Here is a 26,312-nt window from a genome sequence, read left to right on the forward strand (position 1 = left end):
ACAGTCTGGATACGTGTGGCTAGATCTTTGAGGCTGAGCCCATTACATGAGAAGCTTAGAATCTTGGGTACTAAGTTTCATAGCTCCATATAATTGTCATATAATTGTCAACTGTCATATAATTACTTGTCGTATAATTACTCACTTACCAGTTTGTCTAAAATAATACATTGGTCACCTCTTGAGAATAAGAGCTGTGTCACTTAGCTCCACCTCCCTGTGTGATGACTGGTTCTGCGTATGTTGTGAATGAAGAAGTTAAGGTTCAGAAGTTCAAGGGAAGTGAAGGAGAGTCTGCAGCTGAAGGGAGACTGAAGCTGGGCCTTGAACCCAGGGCCTCCGACTCTCAGCCTTACGTGCCCTTCTTTCCTCTGTATTGTCTTCTCAGAAAAGGACACAACAAAGTCATCCTAAACTATAAAAGTGCCTGTTCAGACAAAATATTTACGTACTCAATACATATAAACCTATGGCATTAAAATGATGATGGGGAATAGGACAAAGCCCAAGTTGAATCCAAGTCAACTTTATGTTCTTGTTGTGCAAAGGCAAATGCAGTTACGTTATCCAAATTTGAATCATGTTCTTAATAGGTTAATGCATTACCTGAAGAAGGCAAGAACTACGATTAGGCATATCAGTTTAATTAAGTAAATGATATTTTATATCATGGATTGCTGATTTTAAAATGATTTTTCAAATTCCACATCCTTAAAAAGCATCAGAACAGGTAAGTTCAGTAAAGCATCCAACTGATGACAGGCTAGCACTCCTTGTGCGCAAGCGCTCAGTACAAACAATTAGTATGTAACAGTCATGCCTCAAAAAAATTAAACTTCATCAACAACATGTGTAAAATACGTACCGTGTATTTATGCGTTAAAAACTTATCAAAATTAAGAATTTTCTAGAAACCATTCGTCCATGCATAAAGGCACACAAAGCCTGCTTTATGTCATCCGTGCACATGAGGAATTAGAACAGCTGGAACTTGCTATGATTCGAAAGTTGCACAGCGCAGATTTGCAGTATAACTCAACACAAGGCAACCGCCTTAAATGGACTAAATCCAAGTTGCTGCTGTTTTCATTTCATGATACAAAAGCCTTTCTTTTGCTTGTTTGTAATGCTACAACTTTAATTCAGCTGTTTTTTAACTTCATTGTGTCTATAGTTGTTCGAATAAAGAAGAGAGATGTGTCTTATTTAAAATGACTTGATCATGTATGTTGAACAGTGTAACAGAGACAGATTCACTTAACCACTTTTGAAGATAATTCCCATACAGACTGGTACATCGAAACAGAAACATATTGAAACTCTTTCTGAATCTGAACATCCCAGACAACAGGTGACACGAACATCCCATGGCCTCTGCAAATGTTACTTGTTATCACAATTTTCATACCTAAACCAGCCTCAAATACCATAACCAACTTCAGAACTGATATCTTGCCACTAACTACACTAACACTTAATTTCAAGTCTTCAAGTCAAATTTTAAAGTCTTTACAGCAAAAATTCTTCAATAAGTTCTCACTGCCTCAGACTCAAAATGGAAATATTTCTCCTTCAGTGCATATGCACTGGGATGTCTGGATTAGATGTCCCAACACTTCACCTAGGGAAACCACTGAACGTTGGCTATAACTTTCCGGTCCTACTTATGCAATAGAAATCATTCATTTTCCTTACCGCTCTTGTTAATGCCACAGATCTCTGCCAAAGGAAGTAAAGAAGTGTACAAAACAGTCATCCATTTTATTTCTGTGAGGAACTGGCAGACACACAGAGACTAGGATTTGATGGTTGGGAATGTTTATAAGCCTCTGAAACTTCCAGATTTCAGGTATTCTGACACTGAGAATAAAATTCAAAGAAGTAAATCTTGACTCTTCCATTTGTTCCTCTGCTAATTTAAACCTTCAAGATGGTTTTTACTTGAGTCAAATTAAAAAAAAAAAAAGAAGAAGAAGGAAAAGATGCTTCTGGTCAAAGTAAAGAGATCTCTGTGATGTTCTCATAGAGGTGGACTAAAATAAGACCATGAGCTCACAGTATTCAGTTTCATGGCATCTGGAATTCTCTCTGTGTCATTTCTATTCCAGTGAGGTGAACAGTATCCCATGAGAACACTTCACAGTTCAGGAGAGATACAGAGCATGTAATATATTAGCATCTGAAGTTCTTTTGGGTTTCTATTTCGTGATATTAAAATGTACAATAGTACATTTTTTAGAAAACTAAAAAAGAAGTCTAAAAACTGTATGTAACTGTCATTAGCCAAGAGAAATGCCACATTATAAAAAAGATAAAGCTGCTGGATGAATGGACAGATAAGGAGGGAGGCAAGGAGGGAAGGGAGAATTTTTACAGGATTCATCTCACATTGCGTATTTAGTTAAATCCTTTCAGGAGAAGGCATTACCTGAAATGATACCACAGTAATGACTGTGAGGAGCTGACTTCTCTGTGACTTTTTCCTCCATGGACCTTTTCTGCCTATATACACGGTGTGGGTGACCCGTTATGGCCATTGTATCATTGAGTGGTTCAATAAACATGAAGTCTTCATTAAGCTGTATAAATCCCATCTGGAATATACAACATAAAAAGATATGGATGAAATACCATTCGAATAAGTTACTTTCTAGGTTCTCCCACTCACACTCTATCTTCTTCCACATATGTGCACACATGTTTCTAGTGAAGCTCTTTGAGCAACCCCACGAAGAAGGTAACTGTCTTTCCACTTTATTATTCATCTTCATGTACTTTATTGCACTAGCATAAACTTAATTTAGTTATTCTTAGCCCTGTGTGGGTGGGAGGCTGGATGCCAGCAACAGATGCACAGTAAAAATTCTGGAATGTTAAAGGCTCACTTTGGGAGACCCATGGGGTCACTTACACGTACAGCATGTACAGAAGGGCAATAGAGTTTTTAATTGCATACGCCACACAGTCCAACTTTTTGACAATCATTACTCAATAAAGTAATTCATGTAACATGTCACAGTAAATGGAGGCTATACAGCATTAAAGTTATTATATAAAATATTCTTAAAGCCTCTTACTAAACATTTTTTAAAACCCTTGACTAATAAATTACAGAGAAAAATGAAGGATCACTTATATAAACAAGTTTCATTGCATACAATGCCATGTTTTTAAAGTCAGCCAGTTGTGGGCAGAGGGCTAATAACTGTAAAACATGGTTATGATCAACAAAAAGAACTTTTCAAAAGCAAATATTCTTTTATTATATTGAAGCTAAGTCTACTCATTTCTTCCCTTCCTTTTTTAGAATATAAATTTGCATTATAACTAGGAAAATATTCCACGTGGAAGAATATATGACTTGATCTTCTCAATTTTTATTATTTTACTCTACTGAAATATATATAAAAACATTTATTTGATCTTTACACTGTTAACTCTTTAGTAAACATTTCTGAAGAAATAATCGCCTAGAACTGCACGATTCACACTTTGCTAATGTCAAAGTTTAAAACACTGTTTTGCATTAGCTACATGAACATTATATACAGTTCATTTTAACTTGATCCACATGCAATTAGCGTAGTAATATAATAACTTCTTCAGCTATAGTAATTCTTTCAAACGGAATATGAAAAAAAAATCTACGCTCAAAAACAAAATATTTTCCTTAGAAGCAAAAAAGTTTTTAAATTTTGTTTTGTTTTAATTACTAAAATGTATTGCATCTTCTGTATGGAAAACCAGGTGATTCCCAGTATGCTACCTCATTTTATTCTGTACAGAATTGTCACTATAAGATATCTGAAGAATAATCTTAAAATCCGCATCCATTTCCTTTTACTGAAGTGTTGATATCACTCATAAAACTCCCAACCACTAGAATAGCAGCTCCACCACCTGTTTGTCCCCTCCCTCTCTGTCTCTTCCCCCCTCTTCCTCGCCTTCCCAGTCTCCCCTTCTCCCCGCCTCTCTCTTGACACACGCACACACCATTTGTAGGTGGGGATAAAGCAAAGATTTACTCTGATGATTCTTTTCAAATATCACACATGTATATATTTGAACCATTTTTGTGTATGACTTCTAATGATGTTTCCATTCTCTCAAATGTAAAACTGGCTTAAACTTTAAACTAATTACATGAAAGTCAAAAAATTTTCCCTAGAGCCTAGTTTTATGAGAATAAAATATCAAATACTTAAAAATGTAAATAATAATCATTAAAAAAGTTGTACATCTATCTATGTATGGACTGAGGATAAGTGGTGTCACACTATTTATCACTAATCCAAAGTGTGAAAATACATAAATGTTTCTCTTGTCATATATTAGTGTGGTTCTGATGTTGAATTAGCAGTCAGGGCCGTTAACAGAACTGACAGTGTGGCTGATGACTAAAACATTTATTGCTACGATTCTCAGTTTCCCTAAATCATAAGTTTACAATCTGATACATTCTTTCAACAGGTTTTAAGTATGGTACGATTTATAACAATAAACATTATAAAATTTAATTGCATACTATCATGTAAAATTTAATGACCTCAAGAACAGATTCTGGACTTAAGATTATTTGGGTTCATAACCTACTACTAGCATGCAACTATGAGAAAGTTACAGTGCTTTATACAACAGCTTCACAGGGTTGTTTGGAAGGCTTTTTAAAAGCACTTTTAGGACCTGTAATGCTCCTATCATAGAATCTGATATGGGGTAACCCCTCAATAAATGTTCGTCGTAAATTTTATTTTATTAATAAGGATAATCTTAACAAATGTAATCAGCCAAACATTTGAGAGTGAACTAAAGGGCTCAGAGGCCAAAGGATTAAAATTTATTCATCTTTGTAACCCCATGCTAGCATATTAAATATAGTGTGAAATAAAGATGAATTTTTTTTAGTTACAATCCAGAAACCTCTTCATAACATAGAGCTCCCTGTTGTGTTAGGATTTTATCTATACATGTTTTTAAAAATAAGAAGGCTACTTTTAAAAAGGAGAAAAATGTTGGAATAATTATAAACGAGGACTCATTCATTCAATACGTATTTCCCGGCTGACCGCAGCGTGCCAGACTCAGCTCACTCGGGGGCACATTTAGCATCAAGTGCTCAGGTTCCCTTCGGGGAAGGGCTTCTCTCTGAGACCAGGATACTGTCCTGCAGCACAGGAAGTGCTCTAGCTTGAGTTGGTATCTTTCAAGCAGAACTGCAGGAAATCTTGAGGTTTTCTGTCCCCACCAAGGGCTCACTTGTTCCACTAACAACATGGGCTGTTCTACCTGCGCTGTGAATTTACAAGCGCTGAAAGAACATAAAGGCATATTCACCTCTCTTTACAAGTAAGCGCTCCCGTGTTTGACAATCCAGTTAGGCAGCATTCACTTTAGTGCGAGTATTGCCCTTCCAATTTTAGAAGGAAAGAACGTTAATTAATCGTGATTTAATGTGGCACAATACAGTCTCTAAAATAAATGCAAACTATATAAGCACTGTCTCCCAGACTGCCCTATTTAGATTTTTCAAAGTGATTTTAACAATTTTGAGACACGTCGTGCAAACATTTCAAAATGAAATGAATTTAACAGTTGCTCCCTACCTCGTTTCTGTCATCGTGTGCATTTTCTCAGATGATGGTGTCTGCTCTGTTGTCATGGAACGTTATTCTTTGATTTGACAGTTTAGCAAACACGTCAGTATTTTGCAAATTTACCACGGCTTATGTGAGAATAAGTTACCAGTCATTTCTTGTCTTACTGGTTCTGATATTTCACTTTCTCTCTATTTAGATGCTCACGTGCTTTTTAAAACAGCCATGAACCCTGATCTCCCAGTAGGTGTACCGACCCCGCCACCAACTCCTAATCACAACCTGAAATTTGATTTGGCCAAATGTGCATGAATTTTTCAATTCACGGCTTCAATTCACCGAATACAAATGTTTCATTTGTTCAAACTCAGATTAACTATGATCTTTTACATAGAGAAAGAGATTCTAAAGTCCTAACATAAGCATTAATAAAATGTAACTTAAAAAATGAGAAAGCAACATGGCTCTCTCCAGCCCTGTTCCCACGCCTGCTTCACTTGCACTGCCTCACGTCCTGTTCCCTCAAAGAGCGGATGCACGACTATCATTACCACAAGTTTTCTTTTCATTCTTCCATGCTCCTTTCTGGAAACTGTCTTCATTTTCCAGAACCTTGGTTTTCTAAGTAAACTCTCAGCGGATTAGCTGAAGGGTCTGTATCTGAGGCTCAAACTGCATCTTGTGAGGGTCTTTAATAATATCCTATTTTTAAAAATATATAGCATATCACAAGAAGTAAATAGCATAAGTGTGAGGTAGATCTTAGTAATTTCGGGCTGTGAGAAGACTCTGGAGGGACAGCAAAACATGGATAAAACTAGGCTGAAGTGCTCCTCGTGAGAGGAGGCATTGGGAGCGAGGACAACGAGGAAGTGGAATCTAGGAAAAGGTTTAAGAAGATGCCTGGCTTGAATAGAGAAATGAGGAAATGTAGCCAAAAATTAAGGTAAACCAACATAACTGAAAACATGAAATGGTAAAGTTCTTGACAGGAAAAGGGAAGTCAATGTCCTGAAGGTCTGTGGATGATCAGGCTACTGTCTGACCATAAAGTGTACTAGGAAATACCTGAGATACTAGAAGAAGCAAGGGTGGGACTGGAGGGAAAAACTGGGAGTTTGGGATTTGCAGATACTAACCACTATATAGAAAATAGATAAACAGCAAGGTCCTACTGTAGAGTACAGGGAACTATATTCAATAACTTGTAATAGCCTGTTATGAAAAAGAATATGAAAAGGAATATACATATATATGTAATAACTGAATCATTATGCTGTATACCAGAAATTAACACAACATGGTAAACTGGCTATACTTCAGTAAAAAATAAAATAAAATAAAATAGCAGGAACAGAAGTTACTGAAAGGATCTGGCATCAGTCTATTGCTTGTAAAAACATTTTCAATAGATGACTGATACTCTACACAAACTGAACTTCTATTTAAGTTTGGCTGTATTTTCACATGTATTCTCTTGAATGGTAATATTATAGTATATATCACACTAACTAAAGTGTATAGCTTAAAATGTAAGCATAATATAGGGATTGACATAAATTACAATACTGTAAGTTTATTTCATGCTTTATTCAAATAAAACATCATTTTCAATATTACTGTAATTAGGAGTGATTTTTCACACCTTTGTGTATTGCATACATACACATAAAGCTGTAGGAAAACACACTTCTGACACCATACCTGTCCTATTATTGTATCACACTGAAGTACGCTTCCTGACTCAGTCTTTTCAAGGTTTCCCCTTTGCGCCCGTGAGGATAAACCCCAAACCCTTAAAGAGGACATATAAGGTATAAGGTCATGATAAACTCTTGCCTACCACTCCAACTTTATCTTTGCTACCTACACTTCACAGATAACCATAACAAACGTTTTTATTGTGTGAACAAATTTTATATTTTAACTGATTTCAGAATAACTTTCAGCTGCATGGTCACACCTCGGTACACCGCACATGCTGTTTTCTCTTTTCCAGAAAGTCACGGTACATAGAGTTATCATTTCTTCAATATCAAGCCAACTCTGTCCTCTCTTCAAAGTGACCACTGCCTCCCCCGTCCACTTCTGTAGCTTTGCCGTGACCGCACTATAAAGCCCATAGTGAATGCTGTTTTCGTGACTCTCTAGACCGTGAGCTACTTCAGGAAAGACTTGGGGTGCAGTGCTCCTCATCACACCCCCACTGCACAAGGCTGGTACACAGCAGGTGCTTGAGAATGCTGCTTTGAACTCATGGATTCAAACGTATCCATTCGCTGCTCTGAAGGACACCTCTTCACTCTACCTGTGACTCTCTCTGGGGGAAAATTACAATTTGGTTTCTTCCCTCTGGCATTTCCAGTGTTGCTTTCCTGGTGTGTCCAAGTTTTATCTTTAGGAAAAGTTTTCACGGGCTCAAACTGCTAACATCATTCCATTTACTTTCCCTGCCAAAAGGCTTCAAAAAGAATCATCAGACTACAATGGTAGAAGGAAACTTAGAATCATCTGGCCATCTGGAGTTATAAAATCAAGAAAACCAAGGCTTAGAAATCTTGCATGACTCGCCTAAAATCACACAGAGAGTTCATGTGAATGTCAGGGCTGGAATCTAAGCCTAATTTCCACACTGATACTTGGTTTTAATACATCACTCTAAATCTGCTCACGACCTACGTTCTGCTTCCATTTCCACCAGCTTCCTAGTTTCCTCCACTGGACTCTGGAAACTGTTCTGAGGCCACCCACGGTTTCCTCTCCTTTATTCTCCTCTCTCAGGCATCTGACCCGTGACCACTTCTCTCCTCCACGAATATTACACGGCTGCATTTCTCTTCTTCTCTAGCAACTGTTTCTGTTTCCTTAAACAGGTCATGCTCCTCACTCCAAGGCAGGTCTTCAGTCAGCAACTGTTCTCTGCAGGTATCACTCCCAAAGCATGCAGAACCCCCTACGGACACGATTCCCAGCCCCTTGCAGCCCACTGCTTCTGCTCTCCTTGTTTCTCATTCCTCATCATCCCACGTGAGACGCACCATCATTTCCCCCAAAACTAGCACCTCTCAGCATGTATCTCAATGCGTGCCTTTTTTCTAGTTATTCAGGCTAAAAAGTTATATAGATCTTGACTCTTGCCTTATTCAACTTATTTTAAAATATTGCTAAAAAAAACAAGAACGTAAGAAAATCACCTGCCCGTATGCCAGACCCTTTATATTCATTATTTCATTTAATCTAATAGCCAGCTTGGGACACACATGTTAATGTTACTCGTTTTATCGTTGGAAAAATAAAAAAGCAAGTTTCAAAAAAGATTTATTGTGTCCTAAGGTCACAAATCAGTATTTGGTGAAGACAGGATTCAAACCAGAGACTGCCTGGCTTGGCGCACACGCCGCCTCTGTGAGGCTATCTGAAAACACTAGCCCGGCCACAGGACTGTTGTCCAAATAACTCTCATCTTCAAAAAATTTTGCACCGAGGATTTGACGTCAAGCACAACACCTCACAGATGGTAGATGTCCAAACGTTGATATCAAGAGCGAGGCCAGGCCCCATCCCTCACAAAGCAGGAGATAAAAATACTGCACTAGGCTCTGAACTTTATCTGGGGCTGCCTGTTTTATGTGCTCAGACTGTGAGCTGCCAGAGGCTTTCTGAGGGCGCTGAGGGCTTCAGCTCCAGGCCTCCTTCAATGGTGGAAACACAATCGCTCTCCCGTGAGATTTGGGAGAAGACGTTAAGGTTTTCATTTTTCCTTCCTTCTTCTTTCTATTGTCTTTTCTATTTTTTCCTCTTAAAATGTTTTCTGATCATAAAACCAGAACTTTTAAATAGGAGAACATTTTAAAAATATAGTTAAGAAACAATCGTCCCTAATCCCACCATATGGAATTATATAGGTATGTACCTATGTTTCTTTCTAGTCTACTAGCATATACACGTGTCGTGTACCTGTGTGTGTGCACGTGTGCGCCTATACAGAAATATACATACGTTTAAGTTTTATATTCTACTTTACTTCCTCATTTAAGAAAAGCTCAATAACTATTTCATTTTTAACAGTATTAAATAATACTTGTAAGCTGGTTTTTAATTGCTGAATAATCACTTCTAAATATATCACAATGTTAAGAGCTATTCATTCATTCAATCCACTGCTCAACAAAATCAAATTTGTACAGCCAGAACTCAGGGTACAGCAATGAACAGGGCTGACAAGACCCATCACCCACTTACACCCCAGGATGGGAGACGATGTGCCATTTGTTGAGCTGCGACAAAGTGACACAACTGCTCCATCACCATTTGTTAATAAGCTTTACACTGATGGTACATATACCATCACTTATTTATGTCTGTGTTCTATTTCCCAATATAAATCAAGGTTAAAATACAGCTTGGAAGTACCCCACCAAGTACCTAATGACCAAGGTGGGAGCTAAAGTGACCACTTAGAGAAGATGAATTAATTCTACTTAGAGAGCAAGTTAAGTGTAAGACCTCAGGGACTCAGGGACACATCTGAAGAGGAAAGCCTCCCAGGGATGCATATACGTGGCCCAGGAGAGAAAGAGAGAATCCACTTTAAGCACCGGTCACAGAGCTCGGCATCATCAACCCTGATCCCCTCAGTCACTCTCTTTCATCTCGCTTCCCTGAGAGCCTCAGTCCCAGGGGACGCAGAGCACTCCCAGAGCGCTGAGCAGGAGAGGAATGAAAGCTCTAGTTGCGGAATAACGAGGACTCTCACTTCTGTCCCATCCTGCATGCGATGAGCTCTAAGACAGCCTGAATGTGGAGAGCGCCTGCTGCGGAGAAATTTTTAATTTACACGCATTTGGATGGTGTGATGACTATAGGGTTAATATTTTCATTACCAAACAGAGACGTTTTGCAACTAAATTTACCAAGGGACTTCTCACAACCCAGGAGTAAACAATACCAGAAGGAAGACCAGGAAAACAGAAAGGAACAAACACACAAAAAAGCAAACTGCTTGGTTTACTATGATATTCCTTGAGTCCTGCTTACTCAGCGAAAAGCTCTACACATATGATATGAATTCAGGTGCCAAGTTCCATGGAAGGGTTAGACAGCAGTGTGAGGGTGGCCTTTCAGTGAGGTGACATCTGAGCAGAGACCTGGAGTATGAGAGGTGGTCAGGCCAAGGTGCAGGGGGAGAACATTCCAGAAAGAGAAGAAAAATTAAAGACCCTGAGGTGGCGCCTTTAAGAAAAAGTTACCCTAGCACAGTCGGGGCAGAGTGATGCTTGGGAAACAACCATCAGAAAGCAACCAGGGCATTAATCCATAGCAGTGTCCCTCGTGGGACACATTCTGATATAAATCCTGGAAAAACCCTACTTTGGTTTTTAGACCATCTATCTTTTCTCAGACACTGGTTACAGATTGTACTATGGGACGCTTCACGGCAGCCTTTTGTGTAAGAGTCTTACTTTATCCACACAACAATCACACAAGAATAGTTTTCACTCCTACAAATGAAAAAACATGCTTGCTTTCCCATTTTCTTGAAAACCATTGCCTTCTGCTAACTTTTCCCCAACATTTGAGAGAGATACGAATTTTAAAACAATTTCACACACACACACAATTTCACAAACTTGCTTTTTAACTCCATCATAGATACACAACATCACAAGTATAATGAACAGAAGCTGTTCTATGTTGGAGAAGTGAAAAAGAAGTGGTTAAAATCTAGTAAAGTGGAAAGGGCATGCTCCACCCTAACATTTAATTATCCAAAATAGCTAATTTTTTGGTTATTGTAGTGGTTATAACTTTTATCATTTTAGTCGAATTTCTGCTCCTATCAAGAAAAGCTATCGCTCTTCACGTACTTTCTTACATCCATTCACTTCTCTGTAATCCCTTGTCGGTTACGTGTTTTTAATTAATCCATTGGGATGTTTATGGATTCTTTAAACATGCAAAAAGAAAGTTGAGAAACAGCAAATTCAGTTTTAAATTTACTTCTAAGTTTATAAGCAGTCTAGCCAAAAGTTAGGTTCCACTGTACTTTCCTGATGCTCATTCACATTCATTACAAATGTCCCCACTGAATACCCAGTTTGGTTCTATGCAAGGCACCGAGGATTCCAAGATGAAACAGATTTCATCCCTATCTCACAGATCTGATATATCAGGCCAAAAGATGGGAAAAAATAAGGTGTTTGCACAAATACACTTAAGATATTATAAACTGAGAAAAGTGTCACTAAAGAAACAAAGATCTGAGAGAACTAGAGCAGAGGTCGAGATGCTGGAGAGGGTGACCCAGGAAGACCTAGTAAAGGAAGCAGCGTTTGAGGCAAGCCCTACAGGAGCCAGCAACACGAAACAGAATGTAAGTGAGAGAAGAGTGGTATCCTAGGTGGACGATGCAAATGCCAAGACTATGGCTCTGGAAGACAGAGGAACTCAATATATCGACACTGAGTTTACATAAGTATACAATTTGTAATAATTATTTATGACAATGTATGTTTATGTCTATGTCACAGTAAAATATGTTTTTAAAATGAGAAACGAAGAATAAAAATCTAATCAAAGAAAAAAAAATCTAAGAATAAAAATCTATACTACTTGTCAAGAGGCAACGTAAACACTAAAAGAAATGCAATTGCTCCTAAGAGGGAAATCAAGGATGGAGAGGAGGGGGAAAAAGTTCATTTTTTACACTGTAATTTTTGTAGTAAGTATTGACTTTTCAAATGATGCACATGCATGAGTTAGATTATGTTTTAATTTAATATACAGGTTGAAATGGAGGGACGCCAGACCTGCTGGGAGGGTACCGCTGTAATCAAAGCCATAAATGATGGTAGCATTAATGTAAAGTCTATCAGTGAGACAGACCTACAGATGAACCAGGACACAGTTAAAGAACTGACGTGGAGACTGCAGCAGAGGCAGGAGTCACAGACAAACAGTTACAGGAGCAAAAGCAGAACAGAGGGGCTGGCAGGGCATGATTCGTGTACAGCTCTAAAGACCATGATAAGACATTGAGATTTTATCTGAAGTGTAACTGGAAGCAACTGACAGTGTATGGCGTAAGCTGACCTGAATTTTGAAGAAAGTCATTCTTGTTCTTTCTTAGAAAGCTGATTACACGGTGACAAGAGTAGAATCCGAGAGACCAGCTGGAAGTCATAACAGTTCAAGTGCAGGACCATGATGGCTAGACCAAGGAAGCAACACACGGTGGCTGACCCAAGCATATGGAGATAAGCAAATACATTTGAGATAAATTTGGATTTCTCATACAAACCAGACAGCAACCACCCAAGTCTGTTAATGTTTTAGATGCTGGGACATGGAGGGCCAGTAACAGAATTAAAGATGACACCAGTTTCTGGCTTAGGTACTCAAGAAGGGGAGACTGAGGTCTGTAATAGAGATAAAAATGTCAGATACTGAGGATGAAACAGAGTTTAGGGGCAGCGGGTCGAAGTTTCTGATGGGGCTGTGTTCGGTGTGATTGCTCTGCGAAGCATCCAAGTGCAGAAATCAAGTAGACAGTTGGGGTATGGAGCTTAGTGGAGAGTTTAAAGCTAGAGACATGTATCTGGGAGCTGCCAATAGAGAGATCAGTTTTCAGTTCATGGGGATAAGTGATGTTATCCAGAGAGAGAGAATACAGAGAAAGAACCAAAGAGAGTCTAAGGCCAAACCTGAGGGCCCGAACGTGGAGAAGCAGAGCAACAGCTGGCAAAGGAGACTGAGGAGGAGAGGCCAGTGAGGATAAAGGAAAAGCAGGAGCTTATATAGTTGCCTTTTAAAATCAGAATGCACTCTTTCTAGGAGTGGCTTTAAAGAAAAGACAGGAGTAAGTTCCTACTCAGTTCACTCTGAAGAAGCTCTGACCCTGTCTAACCCACACTGCTCCGGTGGGAAAAGAGCAGTCCTGTGCAGAATGATCAAACACGTGTACGCCCGCTGCTGTTCAGTTCAACAACCAAAACTGAGCAAAAGCTAACACTGTTCCGCCTGTATCAATCAGGGTTCCCCCAAAGCATGAGTTTCATTGCAAATGAGAGAATTTCACATGTTCCATTTTGTTGAGTCATGCGGAGCATTTAAATTTATTAACTAACTCTGCTTGACCTATGCTTTTTTTTTTTTTTTTCAAGGTGGCTTCCAACTGGCCACCCACCCTAGCAGTTAATGAGCTGGTGCACACTCGGCCGTGCACCTAGCTGTTAAAGTGTTAGTCACCCAGCGATCGTTCAGGGCCACTCACCATGGTGATGAGCACTGGCAGCACTGATCTCAGGCAAGCCCAGCCCCGTCCTGTGCTCCCAGTGGAACTGAATGAGACCACTGAGAAAGCCGCACAGCTGTGATTTGGAGACCACTGAGAAAGCCGCACAGCCCATCACTGCCAGGTCTTCCCGGTGACCTCACAATCAACAGAGGTTTGCCAGCCTCCTACGTACCCCTAGAGAGCAGATACGAATTCATTTCACCATAGAAACAAGATCAGTGGAGCAAACTACTCAAGGACCATAGCACTGGTACTCAGAGACATGGAAAAAGTGTTGCGGCTTACTTTCCAGACTCAATTAAAGGTCAAGTAAATACAATAACTCACACATTCAACAATATTTACTGAGCACACACTATGTATCAGCTAATGTGTTAGATGCTGGACATACAGCAGGGTACAAAAGAGTCATTTTTCAAAAGACAAGCTTAAGTGTCTTTTATAATAACTAAAGAGTTTATTTACTGTAGACTTTAAGTCCTCTTTTCCATCTGCATCAGCAAAATGTGGGTTTTTCTCCACGAAGGACCCTTGGATAATCAAATAGTATTCCCCCCACATTTTGAATGGCATTAAGTAAAATTTCCTTGGTGTTTTCCGCCCATTAAAGGGGGCAATCAATCTTGGACCAACAAAGTTCTTTCACACATGGCCTGTTTCTGAACTACCAGGTCCTCAAATGCAAACATATGACTAAGGAGAGCTGGAAGAACATACTTTTCCTTTTTTTTCTTTACTCTCGCTTACAGACATGTCCCTTCGGTGGGTACAGAGGCTCAAAAAGCTAATGTAAACATCAGGGTGATGTATTAGAGATTACCTTGAGAGGCCACACACCTGAAGAGCTGAAATCATCTGGTAAAAATGCGGATACCCAATGCACTCTGTGTATACCAGACCACACCGGGAATATTAAAATCACGTTTTAAGAAAAACAGTTATAAAGGAGAACCTATCCAAACAAGAAATTAGGGGTCAGTTTGTTCCAAATTCCACCCAGAGAAGAAATCATTCACCAATATCCCTGATAAATACTGAATATTCTATTTATGCATTTCAATCACAAATAGAACAATTAGCACTCTGAAGCAATCTAGGCCTCTCTTGGACAGAGGCACCTCTCACAAGGATTTTTATAAAAGGCCCAGAAGGCTTTCTCAAAACCGCTTTAAACCATGAGCCCTCATTCTGCATCCTAAGCATCATTTCACATTTTATTTGTATGACAAATACCCTCATGGCTTCTCTCTAAGTGCCTGGTTACTCGAACCATTCCTAATATGAAATAGGCTTCTCTACGCTTCTTCGTACTTTTCATTTTACTTGGATAGTCTCCAGTTTACAAATGTCACTCAGTTTTGATTTTCTTTGATTTTAAAGTACGGAAGGTAATATTAAATGAAAACTGTCTTTAGCGCATAGGATGAGTCGAAATGAGAGACACTGAAAGCCTGCTACAGACTGGTATAGGATAAGAAGAGGGGAGGCGTTTCCATTTATTAATGTTTATCATTCCTTATCAGGAAATATTTCAAACTTTCAGAAATACATAGGGTAACACAGTGCCCAGTAATCCACTGCCAGTATTTAACAGATGTTAACATGTATATGCTGTAGATCATTTTGTAAAAACTTAACAACTCACTGATCTCGGCTGAAGTGGACCTGCACACTTTCCCAAAACAAACCCCTCTCTCTTATTGCTCAGAGCTCACTACTACACTGAAGACATGCCTATCTTCTGCACTCAAGGTTTAAACTTTCACTAAAGACACCTCGCTATTACAAGTACAGCAATGAACATGCCTAGGCCTGTTTAAAAGGGTTCACTCTGGTCACTGTATTGAGGACAGACTACAGAGGGGGAACGGCTGGCTACTGCAACAATGCAGGTGAGGAGTGGTCAGTGGCTCCAGCCAGGGTGGCATTAATGGCAATGGAACTGATCAGATGCAGGATAAATTCCGAAGACAGAGCAAACAGAAAGCACAATTTTGAATGCGCATTTTGAAAGAAACAGAGGAATGTAGGACCACAGTATGATTTTTCTTCTTTTCCAAATCAACCTATACAGTTGACCATCAATAATAATAATTTAAGGAGAGCAAGATGGGGTGGGGGTTGGGGGAAGACCCAACTGTTCGGAACATGTTAGGTTCTGTGTATCTACCAGAGCTCATGCTGAAATGTCAAGTAGGTAGCTGGGCATACAAACTTGGAGCTCAACAGAGAGGTATAAACTAGAGCTACTTATTTTAGAGTCACTGACACAGTTCGCATTTAAGCCACGGGAATGGAAAAGATCAACAAGTAAGTATAGACAGAGGAGGAAAAAAAGGTCCATGACTGAGCCTGAGGGCACAGCCGTGTAAAGAAGGGGCAGAGAAGAGGAATAACCCAGGCAGCAGCCTGGGAGGGAGCAGTCAGAGAGTGGCGGAGTCCTGGACAGCAAGTGATAAAAACACGTATCAAGAAGGAGGGACAGCATAATTAGCTCTTCCCAGTACTGCACGTGCTAAGACAAACACTGAAAATCGGTAGCACCAAGTGAATAGAATAGTTCTCTGTCAGCTCCATATCCTTTATCCTTTGCAATTAACTATTCTGAAATACAGACACTTATTTGTTTACAATTTGAATAAAACTGAGATACGACTACCATTTAAGTCCTTATTTCATTAATGCTAAATGCAATATAAATTTCAATGGAAGATGAGGAAAATGTGCACCCTCAAAATTCATGACGCATAACACACGGATTCTGCAACTTTAATATTGATGAATGGAATCTCTGTGGTTTGAAAGGAAAATTAAAGATAAGGAAAAATAAAATACTTGAGAGCACTCCACCATGAACAGACAGAAAAGTAACAGTTGTAATTCTTGTGAAATAGATGATACATGGATAATTTTTACTTTTGCCAACTATCTTGGTTATAATAAAGCATAAGAGTCATGCACTTAATTCCATCTGAAGTTTTATTTAAACTAATGGCAGAACGTCTTTATTCTTGTAATTTTCATATTGTTATATGCTGCTAAGATGTTAAAAAATACTTTGGGATTTTAATTCCATAATCCAACAAATTAGTAGCTACAGATTCTTAGCATTTCCCAAATTGAATTAAAATCATATTAATGTTGTTATCTAAGAGATTGATTAAAATTATTGTATACAGGCAGAGTGAAAGACAGAATCATGAATTTTCCTAGAAAGGTCCTTCCTGGTTGAAATCAGTATTCTTAAGATACCTTCATTTAAATATTTAGAAATCTACCTAAATATTCTCTTCCCAAGTGATTAAAGAGTTACTTTAAAAAGATAACTACAAAGCATCTTACTTAAAAGAAGAAGTTATTCCACGTTCTGAAAAGGCACATTTAAGTAACATTCAACTAAACTTGCAAAACAAATTGAGACAACATTTAGAATAAACACGATTACAACACATTAATTCTATAAATGACAATCGCTAAGACCCTAACAGCCAAATAAGCAAATGATATGTATCTATCACCAAGGAAGAGAAACAGAGAAATAGCTATGGAATGGTGATCACTGCTGGCTAGCAACTAAAAGAATGTAAATTCCAACAATTAGGCACAATTCCATTGTTTCATATAGTAATTTAAAAAATAAGCATATAAAAGAAGACTTCACAGTTAGCTAAAATAGTCAACCTGGTGCCCTGAGACTCTGCTGGTGGCCTCACAACTTAGTTCCCTCTGGGAAACCTTTGTAGAACCAGGTTACTTACACCCTTGGACTCAATAATGGTTCTGGCAGTTTATCTTTAGATACATTCAAAACACGGCCTGCTTACTTTGTTTTATTAAAATCAACCATACAAAAAAGAATTAAAGAAAAATATATGGAAGAGATGATTGTAACTTTGGAATAGGGAAGATCTTCTTAAAAAAAATACCACACAGTAGTAACCACATAGAATAATATTCACTTTTCAAGACTGTAAAAAAAAAAAAAAGGATGCCATTTTGAGTCTACCATTAATAATAAGCTAAATTATGGCATATTCAGGGAAAACACATTATATTCCCTTTAAATCTGACTTTACTGAAGTCTATGTGGCAATACTATAAAATGCATATGATACATAAGTTTCTTTTAAGATTATAAAAGTTGTATGTACACTTTAATTTGAACTTTTAAAACAACTCAAAACAATCACAGGGAAACAAACTGATAATAAAAAGAGTACACCAAAATTATAACAGCGGTTGTAAGCAGTGGAAATATGAGTATGTCTCTTTAAAAAAATCGTGGGTGATTACACTGCTCTCATAATATATATACATTTATGTATATTAAATATACATATGTGCACACATACATTGACCTTTAGTTATACAAGCAATACACAAGGTCTCCATCAAAATGGTCTTCAGAACTATAAATAACTTTAAAGATCTCTTTACCATCGTCAATCCCTAGACATCTTCATTTATCTCCAAAAATATTCACTATTATCAATTTGACCTGATTCCTTCTAGATCTTTTTATATCTTTATACATATACACACCAGGCACCCACAAGGAAACACATAGTATCTTGAGTTTTTTTTAACATAAATCGCAAAATAACCTAATCATTGTTCTACAACTGGCTTTTTATTGAAATTCAGCAATCCTACACTATTCAAAGAGGAGAAGAGCAGAGAGATTTGATTACGACTTCAGAGAAGGAAAGGTCTTCTTAAAGGAGCACCAAAAAGCAGTATTATTAAATTTGACTCTATCTGGACAGTATTATTAAATTTGACCATATGAAAATTAAAAACATTTTATGACACAACATGAACAAAGCTGGCAGACTGGAAGAAAGTATTGGCAACATACGTAATAAAAGAATTTATTTAAAGACAAGTAATTCGGAAAGCCAAGGGAATCCGGCAGAAGAATACCCAAATTACATGACGGGGAGTCCTTAATAGAAGAAACCCTGAAGGCTGATGTCATTAAAGATGCCCCACCTGTCCAATAATCAAGGACGTTAAAATGGAAACAATAGCAGGATGCCATTTCACAGCCATCTCCATGGAAATAAAATTAAAAACTGGAGAATATCAACATTTGAGAAGTTACAGGAGTAACCAGTAACATGAGCGTGAAACAGAAGTGCTGGGGGTAGAAGAACTGGGATAAAGGCTTTGCAGAGCAATGTTGCACTCTTAAATGAAACTGCATACTCAAGGCGTCAGCAGTTTCACCAAAAAGAGAATACTTGCACACTTGTAAAGGAATAGGCAAGTGTAACACTGGGAGTGCAAATTGTTTCTCATCATTAAAAAAAAGAAAACAACCTAAATGACCCCTGTGTGGGGGTTTTTAAAAGATAAGTAATAGCTGTTTACGATTTACTGTCTAAATTCTCCTATTTCTAACCTAGGACGAGATGACACATCTGCACTAGAATATGTGGAATGATTTGAAGAATTAGGGTTCTTTTACCTCATTCCCTATCTGGACTTCAATTCCACTTGACCAACATTTATTCTATCTTTCACATGCTTGAAATTAGTTATTTTAATCAATGTTTTATTTGATTTGGTAGAGTCAACATATTAATTTGAGGGCTTCACTTGCCTTTTATACAAAATTCTGAATTTTTTCTGCCCTTGAAATGGACTTGGCCTGCTCCCTTAGACTGTGGATTTACCCATGTGTGTTCTCTCACTTCTGTTTCCTACTCAGTCTTCAGAAGTTTTGAAGGCTGTATAGGAAATTGAAGACTATAGGAAAACGAGCAAATCAGCCCATCATCTCTGCAGGCGTGCGTTTTCTAATGACTTTGATCACTTGGCTGTGGAAAGTCGCTATGTCACTTATCTGTACTTGAATGGAGAAGTGTCAGAGTCCTTTTGGAGATTAGTTCCTGGATGGCATTTCAGCAGTAAAAGTTTGAAAGGAATTTTGGGGAAAGAATGTTGGTGAGAAAACTTCATTTAATTGCTCAACCAACCAACAGGCACTTCCTGGAATGCAAGGGGTAATCAGTTTTATATGTTTTCTCCCAGACCTATTTAAACAAATTAATGTAGAAACTGCACATAGACACACTACTACTTAACGTTAACCTAATTTAATATTCTGCATTCATTTAATTAATTTCAAAATATTTAATAGGTAGCATTATGAAAGGTCCAGGAAATTATTTATTGTACTGACCAAAAGATTTTTCTATCTCTATTTCTCTTCTCCATTTTATCTAAGATATTAATAGCCCTAACAATGATGCCAGATACAGATACATTCCAAATAAGTTACTGAATCTTAGAAGGTGACTATACGGAGGCACTTCAAGGTTAAGTGCACTGTCCAAAGTCACACAGTTAGCAGAGCAGTAACAAGGGAGCATGGATTCAAACACACACACTTTGGCTCCTGAATCTATGCTCTTAATTTAAAGGAGCCAAGAGCACTCCAAAAGTAAGCTTGTCTGCTCTGGCATTTCATTTGCAAACACTAATGACTAAGGTTTTTTCCCCTCAAATTTAGTATTGAACTTAAAAAAAAAACTATTTAGTTTAAGCCGAATATAAAATACTCTTTTTCCTAAAATGGAGTTTTTTGGATCTTTGCATTTTTTTAGGTTGTTGCACATAAAGTTGCTTTTTATTGTAGGTCAAATATTCACATCAACCATTTCACACAATCTGACCTACCTGGAAGAAACCTCAAGCTTAAAGGGAAAGGAAGTGGGTGTGGCACTGGAGGCACAAACTCAACATCTGCTCCACCATGTGGAACCTGTGTAAGTTTAAGCAAGTAGTGTAACCTCAGTGGTCCTTACTTGCCCCATTCATAGTGCAGGAATACTGAAATCGGTCATACTGAAAACCGACAATTTAATCTGTGAAAAATTCTCATCAACCATAATATATAAAACAAACAGTATATACTGGTCCAAAGAATAGTGCCAAAGCCCTAATACAAAAGGTGGACACTTCCAAAGCATTTGCACAACTCAAAATATGCTTCCTACAAAATGCAAAAATGAGCCATCTCAGGAAATTACAACTAAATTTTTCATCCATCCAAAAAACGAAGAGGCAATGGCCCTGATCGGATTCTCCTAAAAGATAAAATGGAAGACGTGAGATCAGTAAATTAAAAAAGGAGAGGTTAAGTCCTCAGTTCTATTTGAAAACTGAAGCCGCCTTGGGTCAGTAGATTTTGAAAAGCATGGACTTCTTGGTAATGACTTCATGGAGCATCCCACGACATGCTGCGAGCTGAGATCACCTTAGTCATCTAAAGGATCTTATAGACTAACATGTTCCAAATCAGAAAGAACATAGGGAACAGTGTGCAAGACAGCATTTCGAAGTAATCCCTTCCTTCGACAGGAAATGTTTCCTCTCACCTCTGTCATATCAGGCTTATTTTTGGGCTGATAATAAGCTTTAAAATGAGAAGAGCCACACATTGTTTTGATTAGGCGTATAAATCACATTTTACTTTTCCTAATGGGCACTCAATAGATGTTGGCCTTTAAAGAAAATGACATCAGAATTATTATCTCCTGACCTGGGTAGTAAACCAAAATGAAGAAGTAAAGTTAAATTGTCTCTACTATAACATTAAAAACCTGATCTTCACAGACTATTGAGGCTTTGTAACATTTAAAAAGATATTTTACGCTTTCGATTAATCTCCTTAAGCATCATTCATTAGTTTAAAAACACTCATGCTGGGATTTCAAAATTGTAGAATAGATAAACAAGATTACACTGTATAGCACAGGGAAATATACACAAAATGTTATGATAAATCACAGAGAAAAAAATGTGACAATGAGTGTGTATATGTCCATGAATGACTGAAAAATTGTGCTGAACACTGGAATTTGACACAACACTGTAAAATGATTATGAATCAATAAAAAATGTAAAAAAAAAAAAACCAAAAACACTCATGCCAACTTTGTTTCACTTTTCAGCCCTAGGAGCCGGGCTGATGCGTGGCAGATAAAATGGATGTGAGTGGCTGTGTAAAGCTCAGTCAGGACAAAGGCAACATTAAGAGTGAAATTAAAGCAACCGTTTCCTACCTTCCAAGTAACAGTTCCTGTCCAGTAAATGCAATGATACATGTGAAAGCACTTTACACAACTATAAATCCCTACAGAAAGTAAACCATTCCTGTGCTCTACCTCACTAAGTCCTAAGTACTTCACCTCTAGGTAATTAAGGTTTTCATTTCAACATAAAAGCCTGTTATGACTATTAATAGGGTCTCTTAACAAAAAAATAAGTAAAACCAGAGGTCTAAAAATCATCCCATGCACACGGTACCGAGTTATATCGCCTCATGCTTCACTTTGGTCTTGCAATCTATCTGTGACTTCCTATTTATTCAGCTCATCCAATATGAGACTACAGATCCATACAAGTACACGTATGAGTCCTCACACTTACGCTGGAAAGAATACATCTACGTCTGTACTGGAGTAAATTGCTTTAAAGACTTGAAGACACGTGTTTCAGTGAATTAGACTCTTAATTAGTAAGAACACAGACCACTCCTACAGACAAACTAATTATTTCACAAACTGAGATTAATTATTTCAAACTGAGAAAAGTTCATCCCCAAAATAGTATACTATTTGGAATTCACTAGGACAGCTAAGAAAAATGATAAAACAATTTATTTTACATAAAAAGAAAAACATAAAACGTTAAAATTCAGTTATACTAATTAACATATGTATATGCTAAATTATATTATTTATATATATATATAATGATCCATGAATAGAAATCTGACCATCTACAAGTGAATCAAGACCCTGTGCAAAATAACAAATGCCGGCGAGGATGTGGAGAAAAGGGAACCCTTGTACACTGTTGGTGCAAATGTAAATTGGTGTAACCGCTGTGGAAAACAGCATGGAGGTTTCTCCTAAAGGTAAAAATAGAATTACCATATGACCCAGAATTCCACTCCCGAGTAGATATTCAAAAAAACAAAAACCCACCAAAACTACTAATTCAAAAAGATTATGCATCCCAAGTTCACAGCAGCATTATTTACCATTGCCAAGATATGGAGGCAACCTCAGGCCCATCAACAGATAAATGGAGGAAGATGTGGTATGTGTACACACACACACACACACACACACATAATGCAATATGGACTACCACTCAGCCATAAAAAGAATGAAATTTTGCCATTTGCAGCAACATGGATGGACTTGGAAGGTATTTTATTAACTGAAATTCGTCAGACAGAGGAAGGCAAATATTATATGATATCACTTATATGTGGAATCTAAAAACCACAATAAACTAGTGGACAGAACAAAGCAGAAACAGACTCACAGATATAGAGAACAAACTAGTGATTATCAGTGAGGAGAGGGAGGGAGGAGGGGCAACACAGGGATAAGGGGTTAAGGGTACAAAGTACTATGTATAAAACACACTACAATATACTGTACAACACAGGAATACAGCCAATCTGTTATAGTAACTATGAATGGAGTATAACCTTTAAAAATTATGAATCACTCTGTTGTACATCTGCAACTTATATAATATTGTACTCAACTAGGCTTCAATTTTAAAAAGCCTAAAAACAGACACTGTGCAAGATGGTGAGTTGGATCTGCCCTACATACTCTAAAACTAAATATATATAAAATAAAACATATTCTTATTAAATTTAAAAACAGATCTTAACGGCCACAAAAGAGACATTTTTTATTGAGTTACAACAGAGTGCATTTTAAAGCAACTTTATTAATTTATAGAAACTTGAGATGGTAAGAGTTTAACTTTATTGGTGAAATGCACTGTTATTTATATAATAAACAGCATCATATGTTGAAAATTACCATCTTGCTTTTTAAGCCCTGACTCAAATTGCTCTCTGCAGATTGACAGTGCCTAACTATCCCTTTGAGGAGAAGGAAATAATCTTGAAACTCTGTAGGAATGAAAATAAATGACTAGGTAATATAGTTATCTAAGAAAGAAGTTATTCTGTTTTAGTTACCTCAAACTTTACTGTTTTATTAGCAATAATAACATTAGAAAGCATGTCTCATTCAAGTTTCACAAGCAGTAAGCTAAATAATATGCGGACATGACGGGGGTGAATGAGGAGGAGGGTGCTACAGGAAAAGGAGAAAAAAACTGACAAATGCCATCTTTCTCTTTCCTCTTCTTCCTCTCTCTTTCTCCTCCCCTACCTCCCTCCCTCTCTTTCTCTCACACACATAGACACATTCATTTATTGTAGACTGGCACTGCATCTGTCAACTTTCTGCACTCCCTTGTTAGTTTTAGTAGCTATTTTATAGATTCCTTAGAATTTTCAAAGTCTACAGTATGTTGTCTGCAAATAAAGACCATTTTACTTCTTCTATTTACATGGCGTTAATTTTTTTAGTTAATTAATTTTCCTTATTGGACTAGCTAGGAGCTCCAGCACAATGTTGAAAAGGCATGGTCAGAATGGATGTCCATGTCTCAGACAATGGGGGTAAATATGTAGTCTTCCACAATTAAGAATGAAGTTAATTATGGGTTTTTTGGTAGATGTGCATTAACAGCTTTTGGTGGGTTTACTGGTTTGCTGAGCATTTTTTATCATAAATGAATGTTGAATTTTGTCACATTATTTTTCTGCATTTATTGGCATCATCATGTACTTTTTCTTTTCTTTGTTTCACGTGGTGAATGACACTGTTAAGATATATTTAGGTTAAACCATCCTTGCATTCATAGAATAAACTCTCTGGGGTCATGATATATTATCCTTTTTATCTATTGCTGGATTTGATTTGCTACTATTTGATAAGTATTTTAGTGTCAATTTTAAGTCAGATGAGACTACAGGGTTCTTTTCCCTCATAACATTTTTATTTGTTTTTGGTATCAGGCTCATTCTGGGCTCATAAAAAGTACTGGTTTCTTTCCAGTACTTGAAAGAATTTGTAGTATTGCATCCTCTATAGACACCTGACAAAATTCAAAAATGAAGATATCTAGGTCTGGAATTTTCTCTGTGGGAGAAGTTTTAAATATAAATTCAAGGAGCGTATATTTAGGGCTCCACAGATGTTCTATAATATTTTCTCATAAGTTTGTTAATGAGTATCTTTCAAGGATTTGTCCCTTTCAGCTAATATTGTAAACTTTCTTGACATAAAGTAGTCCACCTTATTTTCATATTATTATTTTAATTCCAAAGAAACTGTAAGGATATTTCCTTTTTATTCCTAATACTGATAATTGTGTTTTCTTCAATGTCTAACTAGAGATATATTAATTTTATTACTCTTTCCAGAAATTTTCTTTTTCTCAACTTATTCTATTGTTTTAACTTCAATGATTTCTGTTCTTATACTTATTATTTCCTTTCTTTTATATAATTTGGGTAAAAGTTGCTCTTCCTTTCTTAAATTAAGATCGCCCTGTCTTCTTTCCTAACATAAGTATTTAATGTTATAAATTGCCCCATAATTATTATTTAGATGCACCTCGCATGTTTTGATACATTGTATTCTCATTTTTACTCATTTCAAAATATTTTTTAAGTTCTCTTTTGGTTTCTTCTTTGAGCCATGTATTATTTAGTAGTGCACTGTTTCACTTATAAATTTATTTTAATTTTCAAATATCTTTTAGTTGTTGATTTCCATCAAATCCACTTTTGCCAGAGAGTATGAATATGTTTCAGTTATTTTAAATTTCTTGAAACTAGTTTAACAGCCCTGCATGTGATCTATGCTGATCACTATTCTATGTGCATTAAATGCAAAAGTTTCTTAAGTTTCAATTAGGTCAAGCATGTTGATGCTATTGTTCAGTCTTTCATTAAAAATTTTTTTTCCTCTGTTCATTTGTTCTACCAATTACTGGGATGTGAGTAAAGATTAGTAGAAAAAATAATAGCCTGACAATGCCAGAAGTTGTTGGTATGGATGTGGGAAAATACACAGGTGGCAAGTTTGAAGTTATTAAAATTACCATGAAAACCAATTTGATAATACATAATAAATACAAAGATGTGTATGTCCACAAGCCAAAATATTACTCATAGGCAAACACTGAAGAGAAACTCTTGCACATGTTCACATGTGACTTAAAAAATGATCATTATTATATTGCTCTTAATTCCAAAACATTTTTTAAAAGAGAGAAGAATGAACATCCACCAATAGAGGAATGGATAAATAAACTGTATTGTATTCAAACAAATATTACAGTTTGAAGGGTGAACTACAACTTAAAAGCGTCAACTTGGCTGAATCTCAAAAATACATTAGGACTTTTTTAAAGGCAAGTCCTAGAAGGATTTGCCCAGTATGATTCCAGTTATGCAAATGTTTAAAATACAAAACAATGCTATATATATTTTTACGGATGCATACTTGTTTAATAAAATTATT

At 37.1% G+C, this 26,312-nt stretch overlaps 1 protein-coding gene across 1 annotated transcript in view; it reads right to left on the reverse strand.

The window, feature by feature from the left end:
* Positions 1-26,312, reverse strand: part of ADAMTS19 (ADAM metallopeptidase with thrombospondin type 1 motif 19) — a 221,253-nt gene that overhangs the window by 174,026 nt on the left and 20,915 nt on the right. Inside the window, exon 3 of the mRNA XM_072950428.1 lies at positions 2,429-2,594. Coding sequence (XP_072806529.1) covers positions 2,429-2,594 — 166 coding nt within the window. The remainder of the gene's footprint in view (positions 1-2,428; positions 2,595-26,312) is intronic.

Source organism: Vicugna pacos, chromosome 3 (genome assembly GCF_048564905.1).
Source record: "Vicugna pacos chromosome 3, VicPac4, whole genome shotgun sequence".
Taxonomy (NCBI): domain Eukaryota; kingdom Metazoa; phylum Chordata; class Mammalia; order Artiodactyla; family Camelidae; genus Vicugna; species Vicugna pacos.